The sequence below is a fragment of the Amaranthus tricolor genome, chromosome 2, assembly GCF_026212465.1.
Source record: "Amaranthus tricolor cultivar Red isolate AtriRed21 chromosome 2, ASM2621246v1, whole genome shotgun sequence".
NCBI lineage: Eukaryota > Viridiplantae > Streptophyta > Magnoliopsida > Caryophyllales > Amaranthaceae > Amaranthus > Amaranthus tricolor.
Window position 1 is genome coordinate 4,019,838 of NC_080048.1, and position 13,340 is coordinate 4,033,177.

At 36.3% G+C, this 13,340-nt stretch overlaps 1 protein-coding gene across 1 annotated transcript; it reads right to left on the bottom strand.

The window, feature by feature from the left end:
- Positions 1-462: 462 nt before the first annotated feature.
- LOC130805072 (uncharacterized) lies at positions 463-5,387 on the bottom strand. Its single transcript, XM_057669687.1, has 3 exons — positions 3,016-5,387; positions 2,709-2,900; positions 463-1,289 (listed from the first exon to the last, which is right to left on the bottom strand). The coding sequence occupies exons 1-3, from the start codon at positions 5,214-5,216 to the stop codon at positions 740-742; spliced, it is 2,943 nt and encodes a 980-aa protein (XP_057525670.1). The 5' UTR covers positions 5,217-5,387; the 3' UTR covers positions 463-739.
- Between the last annotated feature and the right edge of the window lie 7,953 nt (positions 5,388-13,340).

Consider the following 13,340-nt stretch of genomic DNA (forward strand, 5'->3'; position numbering starts at 1 on the left):
TTGTATCTCAATGAGATGATCTCAAAACAAAAAGTCCATAGAATAATAGTTATTATAATTGGACTATTTACTCAAGATATGCACGTCTCACATTAAGGCCCTGTTACAATAAGACCGTCTCATACAAGAATTTGTGATTTGACTTTGTTACGTAATTGTCCAAGTTTTAAAAAAAAATCTAAATCAATAGATAGTAATTAAAGTTGGGGAAATTTGTATAATCTAGGCGTGAATCAATATAGCTTTTTCGACAAACACTAGTATAATCTAGGCGTGTTTTACCCTAGACCAACTGCGGCATGGAGGCATATTGACATGGTGGAACATAAATCAAGCCCACTTTCAATAGTTTTGGTAATCGAAAACACAAGATTTCCTCCCAATCCGAGCTTTTCTTGGCATTGGTACCGAACATTAACCGTAAAGATGAACTGATGTAAACTGAATTCATATTAATTGTAGTAATTTTCGATCCCCATTGAGTAACTAAACGTGTTTATGCATATTATTAACAAATTATAACTTACAAGGTTTCAAACGCCTATACTGCTAAAATATCTAATTATACACTTATGGATACAATAAGGACTGTCAAATAAAATTGCGTATACAGACAGTTGTGACTTGTGAGTGTATCTTGTCCGATTGTGCTCTAGACCAAGCTATAGCTATACACTGTTATCTGTTGTGTCTAAGTTCGCTAATACGAAGGCTATTCCTTTGCATTATAGCTTAGAAATCAAAGCCCCAAATCATCATGCCATGTTTCGTCATCCTGAAACAAAGCCCTGTGAATAGGACCATCTGAACTTCCGCCTAGCGCTCTAAACTCGTTGCCACCAACACCGGTGTCTGCAGGGAATAAGCATTTTTTGGGCGCACTAATTGGGGTTTCGCAGACCATATCATACCTTTCTTTGTGTCTGTGCTTCCTCTTAGATCTACGGGAAGAGTCTGATTTTGACCTGGATAACTGTGACGGCTTAGGGGCCCATACTCTTTGCAGTTCTGGCATGGCTCTTCTTGTAAAAGATGCGAGCCTTGAAGCCCTTGCTCTTCTCTCTTGAGCTTCAACCAACTTACGGTCATGATTATTACTACCAGTGTTAAATGAATCATCAGTAGAATTGGGCTCACTTCCTCTGTCATTATCCCCAATTCTCCATGACTGACTGCTATCTTCACTGTTGAGTAGGAGATTAGGGGATTCATCATCATCATTGTCAAACAACAAAAGATCCATTTGATCACAAATTCTGTGGACAACATCCCCAAGTTTCTGCGAATACCTGGACATTTTCAACACGTAATTTCATCAGACAAAACTTGTGGATCTAACGAGCCAGTCTAAGCTACTCGACTAGTTTAAAATTTTCTTGGCAGCAGTTGACTAGAAAAAGAATTTTCAGAGTACCAGCACAATCCAAAATCAGTGCAACCAACAAGAATCCTGAAAAACATTGGATGTATATGACCTTGCGATTAAAGTAACAAAGAGTTTGTTTCAATGGGCCCTTGATTGCAAACATCATCTCCAACATCACTTTAAAAAAAACACAATGACTTGATAAGCCATTTTATAAAGGTTCATCTTATTACAAACCAAAGAATTATATATTTTTGGCTCCATCAAAACCCACTTCCAGACATCCGGTCTTAGCTATTCTAGTCATTGTTTGACTCTACCCATCGGCATAATCAGGGACATAAACTTGGATATATGCTGAGGCCATCCAATATGTGAGTAAATGGACATTTGCTTCACCTTCATTTAAAAGACAAAGGCAGTTGCATCATAAGATCCTATGAACACAAACAAACACGAGTACAGAGCTATTAAGTTTTTTAATATACACCTACTTGAAAATCCTCATATTGTTGAAATCAAGGCATAGGCCTTGTGTTATTTTTTTTGCATTGTTCAAATCAACACCTACTTACCAATATCATTAATGGTGAGAAAAGAATTATTTCCTCCCCCAAATTCTATCACATAAAACATCAATTGGAAAAGAATGTTGTGACAAAAGAAAACAGGGCATCTGAGGAAATGGAAGAATAAAACCAATAAAAAAAATAATGGGCAATGGTTGATGACTTTGGGGTATGGCATGTTGCTGTTGTTGGTGGCCCTTATATCCAAGTGACAGAATCTTCCATGGAACATGAGCAACACTAGTTGACATCCTAAATCACAAAATTGTTTCACAGGAGCTTGGGAAGCCAGGAGCAACTCATCCTTATCCCTAACCACACTGATTGAGGGTAATTGAAAAGTTGTATCCCAAAAACCTAATGAAAAACTAACAGGGAAAGGAAAGCAAACAAAAATACAATTTAGTCAACAATTCTCCAAAGCAAACAACTACAAGACTGGACAAAGAATAATAACTGATGGTATCAAGGTAGTAATGCGGGGGCAAGAAATAAGTTTACACTACATTACACAATTCAAGAGGTATTTGAAGTATAACTGGACTCACAGACACTTCATCCAGGAAATTAATACATTGTTAGAGATTGAAAAGTAGAAAACTAGCAAGTTGTAAGCTCATGAAACACATCCTAGTCTGCGATGATTAGGACAATCAAAATGCTCTTTTATGGGAGAATAAAATAAAGAGCAGAAAGAAAAATCATTTCAGTCTAATCGAAGTTAATACATATATCATGAGCATACACAATGATTCCAGATAAAAGGTATATACCTGCTTTTGATAGTCCTGCTAACATAGTCATTAAGGTTGAAATCTCCAAAAAATCCGTCCTCTTTGTTACATTGGATAAATTCTAAGAGACGGCAAATCTGCTTAACAAATTTAAGCTTAACAGAATCTTTTAAACCAGTTACAATCTCTGATTGAAGAATCTCCATCCGAAACAAAATCTGCAGTTCATATCTAGACAATTCTTAAGGAATAACCTGTAAAAATCAATCAGATGCACTCAAAAGAAAAAATGAAATTATGACAAACAATAACTATTAGACACCCAAGTACATGGAAGAAAGGATACTCTCTAACTCTATCTGCAGAGGGAATTTGCAATAATTGTTCTTCTGGCGCTTTAGAAGATTGATCACCAACCTTGTGCTTTCCTGCTAGGTCCTTTGGATCAATAAGTAGAATTTTGGCAAGCTCGCCAGCCACCGACCCAGCATAACTGCTACCATCAGATTTTTCAATAGACACTTGACTTTCTTCTCTAATATCAGTTCCCAAGCTTTTCCTAAACCAATAGATACAAGAATGAACAACCCGCTGTGCAAAAGCCACCAAGTCGACTCCTGATGCAAGCCCATGTTGGATTCTTTGAGGCAAGTCACTGAAGAAAGCTTCTACAGCTTCTTGCGAAGTAGCTCCAGCTTCTTCTATTTGAGGAGCCTCTTTAACAGAATGTTCACAAGCTAACTGAGGAAGAGGCTGTTGACTTTCTGGATGCAATTGATATAATCTCTCATCCATTTTCTCAAGAACTTCTAGAGTGTCTGATTTAAGTGGAAGAGATGACTTGTTTTCAACTACCTGTTTCATCCAACATCTAAAAAACTTCAATTTCTTTGGAATATCACATCCCATTGAAAAGTAAGCTTCTTCAAGTTCCATCTCATTGAGTTCAAAGGCTGCTTTGCAGAAAGTGCTCCAAGAAAGATCCTTGTACCTGAAACGGTGCTTTCTATGCTTTCTTCTACTCTCATTTTTACACATTTCACTTGAAGTATCCTTACTAGTATGAAATCCAACAGTTTTATCACCTGTTTCTAAATTACCATGTCCAAGGTTCTGTTCAGTTTTACCAACTAGCATTCCGATTTGGCGGTCAACCTTACTTTTCAAAACAAAAATATAAGCTGAATGAATAGTAATAGGCTTGAGAACACCCATGGTTACTATGCTTCCATTGGCTTTTGAGAGATTCAACAATGCCCAAGAATCTTTCCTATATAGAAAGCTCAAAAAAACTTGCCACAGTGGAGGTGATTTCCTCTTTATAAACCTTCCTGAATCTTCTAAAAGAAGGTCTAGAACTTTATCAGCAAAGAATTCAGCAGATGATTCCTCTTTCTTTTTATTTAAATCTATCGGGAACTCATCAACTAGTACTGCATCAGACAATTCAATGTTCCTTAATTCATCATATCTACAAAGAGTTTTTACATCAATCTTCACAACACCATCACCAAAACTCTCCCAAATTCCACAGCAACCTTGATGAACTTCCCCTCCTGGTTTTCCATACTTCCCGGTGAGCGAAAGGCTGCTAAGCCTATGCCCGCGCAATGTTCTAACATTTAGTAATTGAAGATCACAATATCTGCATTCCAAAGAGTTCCCTCGCACATCCAAAATTTCAAGATTCAATTGTCCACATAATTTCTTACAATTATCATTTGTTCCACTATTATAACTAGATGAAACTCCAATCATTGGATAAATCAACCCGAATGGAACAAGAGCTGAACCCAACACAACTGAATCACTGGAACAAAAACCCCAACCTAAACTCTTTACCCCATTCTGAAACCACCCCACCAATTTAGCAAATTCATCAACATTTAACATCTTGTTATCATGCCCTGATTCATTATCACATCTTACATCCACCCAACAAACATGAATATCCCTACTAACAAAAGCATCTTTAATTTGACCAAAAAACCCTTTGAAACTCTCACAAAAAACATGTTCATTAATCAAATCATCGTCAAAACCCATAAAATCACGCAAATCATTTAATGATCTACAAATAGGCGAAAACAATACAACCACATTCGACCTAACAAGTCCTAAAATATCAGAATCATCACATAAATCCCAACTATAATCATGAATTACCTGCGCCATTGAGCTCGATACATACGAAACTCTCGAACCCAAGCCTGAAGAATTCGCCGAATTATGAACTAAATCAAGGGTTTTAGAAAGTAAATTTAGGGTTTCATTTGAGGAATTGAACGAAAGGGAATTAGGGTTATACAACAATCTTTGAAAATTAGGGAGCAAAGATGTAGAAAGAAGAGGGGATAACGAGGAGAAGAAAAGCTTGAAGGAGGACAGAGAATTAGCAATCGGGAGAAATGAGAGGAGTTTTTTGGCAGAAATTAAAAGAGAATTGCGGTAAGCAGAAGAATTAGGGCTTTTGATTAAAGGGTAAATATCGATTAATAGGACGATTCTTTGGGTTTTTGAGTAGTTGATTGAATCGTTGATGGACATTTTCGGATAGAACTTTGCAGGAATTTGATGCTGATTGAGGAGTAAAAATGGCGGAGAATTGGAGCTGAAATTAGGGATTTTTAGAGTAGATACTATAGACTGAGAAGGTGAAAAAAAAAAGAGGGAAAACTGAAGTTGAAATTTTTGGATTTGGGCGGGAAATTGAGAAAGTGTTAGATGCTTCACATGGATGCTCTTAGTCTTATCACTAGAAAATCTTTTTTCAAAAAGGGTAATTTATAAAACAACAATTTCATTAATTTTATTTTAATTATTTTAAAAAAATTTAATAACACGATATGATTTTTTATTGATGATTTAACTCTATAGGAGTATGTATAAGCAATTAAGCAAAATTTTATGGCATAACAGCTAAACTAATGAGAAGGAACTCTTCTTGTATGAGATTGTCTCATTATGTGACGAGTCTAAGCATTCAGTCAATTTATTAATTAATCGCTTTAAAATTATAAATGATTACTTTAAGGTTATAAGTAATCGCTTTAAGGCTACAAAAAGTAATCATTTTAAAGTTATAATTGGTCACTTTAAAATTATATGCAAGCACTTTAAGGTTATAAGTGATCGATTGATACAATTAGGGGGTTTTGAGACTAGGGATCACCTTCAATGCTCAAGTCAACACGTATAATTGGTAAGGTACCTAGGTAGACCAATCCTAAGTGCATAGTGATCTTTAGTTTTGAGGAATTATGTTAGGGTTTATTTATGTTGTGAGATCGTAATTAATTTAGAACAATGAATGCTTCAATAAATGCTACCAAGTCTTTAAGAGAATACTCAATGTTACTCTGTACTAAAGTGTGCGTACTTGACTGTCGAATAGGATTGAAGTATTGTACTAATATACACTCCTAATTATGACCGTTGTCCCACGTCGGCCACATTTCAGACAGTTGCCCTATTTTATCAGTGCCAACTACATGTCAATTCGTTACAGGAATGATAGTTATAGGATGAATCAGGAGTGGTTGTAGGGGTAGTGAATGCCATTTGACCAAGTAACGTTACCCTACACTCTAGTGCAAGTATTTCTAAAATAAGTGTTTTTGTGGTCGAACTTGTGGTTGGGAAACACCCACTTTTACTAAATATGGACCATTTAAAACCAACAATAAAATTATCCGCTGTTACTAAAAACAAAAAATTTTAAAAGATAAAAAGGCAAAAAATAAAATAACAATCATCCTGAATGATACCACATTTCAACATTTTTCCTACTATTAAACCAATTATTGATTAACCATAAATATACCAACTTTGAAATGAGTTTTCATATGACATTCTTTGACTCGTTGATAACCTATAATTATAGATTAATTGTAAAAAAAAAAAACAAATGAAACGCCCTTACCAAAGGCGTTTGTGGCTTAATGGATAGAGCATCTGCATATTGAGCAGAAGGTTTGGGGTTCGACCCCTACTTGACGTAGGTATCAGTTGAGGGGTTTTTTGACTGCGCGCATCCTTTTTAGTTCCTCCTTAAGGGGGAACAGATATGGCTTGTCCGCATCTTTCAGGAAAAAAGTACCCCCACCCGGACCCTGCCTTGTGCGGGATACTGGGAGTGTTATTTACCTTTACCTTTACATGAAATGCCCTATCCATCCCTACTACTAGCCCTCCCGCTGCTTCCCACCATGGAACACCCCCACCTCTTCCCACCCAACCCCCCTAACCAGCCCCATAAACCCAGAAACGCCCCCTTCCCCTCCCCTATCCCCTACCCCCTACCTAGCCTAAAATCCATATTACCCTTGAATTAGAAACCTCTCCACACCTTTCCTCACTCCCTATGATTCAACCCAAAACCCAAAAAATCCAACCAAGTGGGAGGGAGGTTTCGTGATTGGCAGCCATAAACAGGGGTTTTCCGTGATTGGAAGCCAGGGGGTGCCATTTATTAGTGTTGGTTGTTTGGTGTGTTGGTGGCGACAAGGGGAAAGGCCATGGTAGTTTAGAGAGTTGCAATTTGTAGGTGGTGGTGGTTGCTACTTATTTGGTGGTTGGTGGTTGGTGGTTGGTGGGTCTGGGGTGGTGCATGGTGGGGGTAAGGAAAAAAGGTACTAACATCAATTGTGTGTTAAGTATCATGAATTCATGAATTGTCTGTTGTTAGTAAATGAAAACTTTTTTAAGGAACAAAGGTACGTATATCTATTGTGTGTCTTAACTCTTAATTATTAGGGCGTGTTTGGTACCCGTATTTTGAAGTTCACTAACGGGAACGCTTAACTCAATCTGTTACATATTGTTTGTTTCGACTCTAAAGTAATCGTTTACGTTACTTTCAAGAAATGAAATTCTGTAATTTGTTACTGCTCATAATAGTGTTGTAACAATTTCCTTCACCTCAATCCCTTTGCTCTCTTCATACCAAATAATAATAACAATAACACTTATCATTTTAAATTGTCATACCAAACACCCCTAGATTTGTCACTCAAGAGTTTTTTTTAATAATGTAGCTAGTAGGTGAGTTATAAAAACAATTTCATCAAGAAATTTAATAAAACTTCTCTTGTTCATTGAAGAGTTTTAAAAACAAGTATTGGGCTATAATTTGTCAATAATTTCAGTAATTATGGTTTGGTTTTTGTAGGAAACTAAAATTCTTATCCTGTTATTACTTATAAGCAAAGTATATATACAAGTTTAGAATGAAACCCTAATGCATAAAGCCCACAATATTATATACAATAGGTCCAAATACATAATAATCCCTAACACCCCCCTCAAGTTAGAGCATGTAGATCACAAATGCCCAACTTGCGAAGAAGAAAAGAGAACTGAGCTTGCCCCAAAGCCTTAGTGAAAATATTAACAAGTTGTGTAGTAGAAGGAACATGAGAAGGACTAATGGTACCATCTTGAATGACATCTTGCACAAAGTGACAATCAATTTAAATATGTTTGTTGCGTTCATGAAACATAGGATTTTGAGTAATGTGGAGAGCAGATTGACTATCACAAAACAAAGACATCGCTTTCGGGTGATGCACCCCCAAACTACGAAGCAAACCTTTGAGTCACTTAAGTTCACAAGTCACAACAGCCATGGATCTATACTCTGCTTCAGCTAACGATCTAGAAACTGTAACTTGCTTTTTGGTTTTCCACGAAATAGGAGAATGTCTAAGAAAAACTAGCCATCCGGATAATGAGCGACGAGTAAGAGGACAACTAGCCCAATCAGAATCCCACCATCCACTTAAAAATAGATCACAATTGGAACGAAGAATAATGCCTTGACCAGGACATCCTTTAAGATATCGAACTACTCGAATAGCAGCATCCCAATGATCACGACGTGGAGCCCCAAAAAATTGAGAGAGAATGTGTACAACATAAGCCAAATCAGGTCTAGTAAAAGACAAGTAGATAAGTGAAAAGAGAATAATCTGAATAAGATTGCCGGAAACCATAATTTCGAAGAGAAGTAGCCAACTTAGCAAACCAACATATGGGTGCTTATTTCAAGCCATAAAGAAATTTCTGCAACCGACATACCTTACCAGGCTGAGCACCGTGAAAACCAGGTGGCATTTTCATATACACCTCTTCAGATAAATCTCCGTGCAGGAAAGCATTGTGGACATCCATTTGGTGCAACTCCCAATTTTTAGCAGCAGCTACAGCTAGAAAAACACGAATTATAGTCATCTTCGCTACCGGAGAAAAAGTAACCGAGTATTCCCTTCAACCTGGTGATTTCCAAATACAACCAATCGAGCCTTAAGGCGCTCCACACTATCATCTGAGCTGTATTTAATTTTATAGACCCATCGACAACCAAGGGCTTTCTTCCCAGGAGGAAGATTTGTCACACGCCAAGTACCATTGTTTTCTAATGCTTGAAGTTCATTCTGCATAGCTTCTTGCCAACCAAGGTCTTTCATGGCTGCCTTAAAGGATTGAGGTTCTGAGGCTGCGGTAATAGCTGCAAGAAAATTTCCGTGCCCCACAGAAAATCTATCACAATTAACAAAATGTGCTATAAGATAAGAAGTACCTGAGGTCTGAGAAGAAGTAGATGGCGGAGGAGAGAAAGACGGACTGACTTTTTAAATTGTATTAGTAGCAACACCACGCAACTTTGCAGATGGATACTTTATGCGCTTGCCTTTCCCACTTTGATCGTCGTCCAGAGTTGTGGGAGTGGCCACAGCCTCCTCCCTCAAGGAACTATAAGGCGCAATACTAGAGGCCACATTATTACCAGGAGCATTGGCCGCAAACTCATTACCACCAATCTCTTGGCTAACAATGCTTGTAGGCTAAACTTCTTCGTTATTCATAAACACTTTCTCGTCGCTACTTGTCGGATTAGTAGTAACAACCCTCTCATGAACAACCCCACCATCAATATCATCGTCATTCCTACTTGCACCAAGACCAAGAAGGTCATCAAAAGAATTATCAATATAATCAAAATTAGGTGCAACAATATTCGTTGGAGAGGATGAGGTGGAAGGAGTATTATGAGCAAAAGGAAAATCGGTTTCACAAAACTTCACATCCTTAGACACAAAGTATTCACCTGTTTCAAGATCATACAATTTCCACCCTTTCTTCCCTGCGGATAGCCAACAAATATGCATTTTCTACTCCGACTTATAAACTTATCCCTCTTGGATTTCATGTTATGTGCATAGCATAAACACCCAAAGACACGAAGTGTATCATAGGAAGGGGAAGTGTTAAACAAAACCTCATAAAGACTTTTATTGTCAAGCAAAGGAGAAGGTGTGCGAGTAATTATATAACTAGCGGCTAAGACACAATCACCCCAAAAAGATAAAGGTAAATTAGCCTGAAATCGTAAAGCCCGAGCTACATTCAAAAGGTGACAATGTTTACGTTCAACTCGTCCATTCTTTTGAGGTGTATCAACACAAGAAGTTTGAAACAAAATGCCATTATGCTGAAAATAATCTCTCATACAATTGAACTTCGTGCCATTATCACTTCGCACCACTTTAACTTTAGCATCAAATTGTCGCTTAATCATGGGAAAAAAAGAACTAAACATCTTATAAATGTCAGTTTTGTCAAATAGGAGATACACCCACACCGCTCTTGAATAATCATCAACCAAAGTAAGAAAATAAGTAGCACCACAAGAGGAGGGAGTATGATACTTCCCACATAAATCACAATGTATAATTTCAAAACACTATGTTATTTTACTGTCACTAATAGGAAATTTATCTCTTGTTTGTTTTGCTTGATGACATATATCACAAGCTATTCTAGAAAAGCTAAAAGATTTAACCAAAAAGGGAAGTGACCTTATAACTTTATATGAAGGATGACCTAGACGTTGATGCCACCAATAAGAAGAAAAGACCCCATCGATATTCAATGCACCAACCCTGGGAAAGTCATGAAAATAGTACAGTCCGTCTCTCCGTTCACCCACTCCAATCAAAGTCCTCAAGTGTAGATCCTGTATAACACAAAATGTTTAGTGAAAAGAAAAACACAACTCATATCATCAGTCAATTGGGTAACAGAAATCAAATTGCATTTTTGGTCCAGAACATACAACACATTTCATAGAACAATATTTGAACACAGTTTCACATCACCCTTCATGGTGGAGACAACCTGCTCACCATCTGGTAGCCTAATCGGAAATTGGTAATCATATGAATATTGCTCAACAAATCAAAATTGCCAGTAACATGATGGGATGCACCCAAATCAATAAGCCAACAAGAAGTACTACCATTCAAACTATTGCAAGAATCGCTTGTTGACGAGTGACCAAACCAATCGAGAAAATGTTGCTATTGTACTTTCGGTATCCTAGACAAAATATCATTAAAATGTTGACCATGAACAACTTCGTCATTGTAAGGACGTGATATCGAAGCTATCACACGAGGTACTTGTGTGTCACGCAGAAAATGTATTGTCATAATAAAAGAAAAGAAAAAGACAAATTACCTTGAACGTGTCGAATAAATACTAACCGACTTAAATACCAATTAATGGTAACACTGACACTAAAAAAAAAGAATCACACTTATAGAAGTTTTGAACCAATTAGGTGGCCAAAACACCAATTCTCAAAATAAGAAATTAAAAGCACGACTCACTTTGAATTGCAAATACAAAACAAAAAAAAATTTGCAATACTTTGAAATGTAATGGCACTTCCTATAAGTCAAACAATCCTAATTGCAAATACACTTCGTCCTCCGATGTACTGAAGGCATTCGAATTTATTTTTTTAATCAGATCCTATGAAAGGGAAGGAAAAAAAAATAACCTAGCCTGATATCATGTAAGGAAACTAAAACCCTTGTTCTGTTATTACCTATAAATATGGTATATATACAAATTTAGAATGAAACCCTAATGCATAAAGCCCATAATATTATATATAATAGACCCAAATACATAATAATCTCTAACAGTTTTTCTATTGTCACTATACACATGCACCGTAAAAGGTCAAATTTGAAAATGTCAAAGTAAATTTACTGACTTGGTAAAACAAAATCTTGCAATAGGATTACAAGTTGCATTCATACGAAGAGAAGGAAGATTCCCTTGTAGAGCTGAAGAAGTGTTATATTAGGTCATCGGGTCGAGTTTGGTTAAATGTTTTGAGTTTGTTCAAAATTGAGTTTATGTTCATATTTTTTTCTGCACAATTTCAAAATTTAATTTGAAATTATATCAAAGTCAGATTTGATTATAAGATCGGACATCAGATCTGTTTTAAATTCTTATATTTTCACGTGAGAAGCATGTTCATATACAAGCATGTTCAATTAGAGCGTTTGAGGAAGACCGCTTCTTTGCTAAAGTAGAGATACATAATCTTCAGGTGAACCTCCCTACATTCGGGTCTATTTGGCAAATGATTATTGGTTGTAGGCTAGTTAAACTTGTTATGGAGACTTTTGGTAAAAATTAGTTGAAAGAAAAAGTGGGTTAAAAAGCTATAAACCAACAAAAAAAATATTATTTAGATATTCCTATCAAAATTACACTAACTTTTCATTACTATTTTCCATCATTTAATGTCAATTACCAAACAAGCAGTATTTTACAAGCAAAAGATAGTGTTAGAATAGCGGCGGCTTGGGCAAGGCCCATGCCCATATTTACTTCAACACCAAAACTATTAAAACAAATCAGCTCATCTTGTATGAGACATAATTAACTCATTTCTGTAATTAAAACTTTGAAATTATTAGTGATTATTTTAACATATAATATGTACATGGTCGGCTAATTCCCTGTGCAAGCTGTGCCTTGGCATAAGGCCCCAAAATTTTGAGGGCCTCCATATTGTCCATCTGAATTAATAATGGTTGTAAAGAGCAAAAAGAGTAAGAGAAAGCAAGGAGAGGAAAAAGGGAGTAAATTGAACAAGAGCTGAGCAGTAGCCATTGCAACCATGGTTACAGTGAAAACTTCTCTAAAGGCGTGTGAGAGGTAGGAGAAAGGGAATGTATTAGTTAATCAGGAACTTATGGACATTTAGAAAAATTGTTTATGGGCTTTGTTTTGGGCTTGAAGCCGTAAGAAATGGTGTACATGAGCATATTCTTTTGGTACAATGAAATCTTTTATCTATATAATCCGCAAATCTACAACGAGCGGTCTTTTAATATTCAAGCCATTTTGTATGAGACTGTCTCAACTTACCATAAAATAAATGATAAGTTCTCGGTGCTTTTTACAAAATAATTTGAAATAAATTATCAAACTTAAATTTTTGATATTGAGGGCCCAATTTTCAAAAATTGTAAAAGGGCCTTCAAAATGTTTAAGACGGTCCTAAAAATGTACATGAGTTAGCCCGATCAAAATGTTCTTATTTTCAAATTTTTGAAAACAATTAATGCATGTGTTGTACTGATCTTCTCATAGTACTAGGAAAGAGTCTGTTCTCACAATACTAGGTAATGGGCTAATTCTCCCGTTTAATATTCTGCAACACTAATCAGTATCATTAAAGCACATCTTTTACCGTTTTAGTTATGTAATCCCATAAAATCTGACTGCAGAGTTGTTTTATAAATACTCCTAAATGCCAAAGATATGTTATGTTTGGTTTAGTCAAATTATCATTCTCTGAGT

What these genes read in the sequence shown, in the direction of transcription:
- LOC130805072 (XM_057669687.1), bottom strand. Translation starts at nt 5,216, where the DNA reads ATGTCCATCAACGATTCAATCAACTACTCAAAAACCCAAAGAATCGTC. An exon ending in TCTGCAGATAGAGTTAGAGA is followed by an intron (nt 2,901 to 3,015) that starts GTATCCTTTCTT and finishes AGAATTGTCTAG; the next exon opens with ATATGAACTGCAGATTTTGT. An exon ending in AGCAGGACTATCAAAAGCAG is followed by an intron (nt 1,290 to 2,708) that starts GTATATACCTTT and finishes GAAAATGTCCAG; the next exon opens with GTATTCGCAGAAACTTGGGG.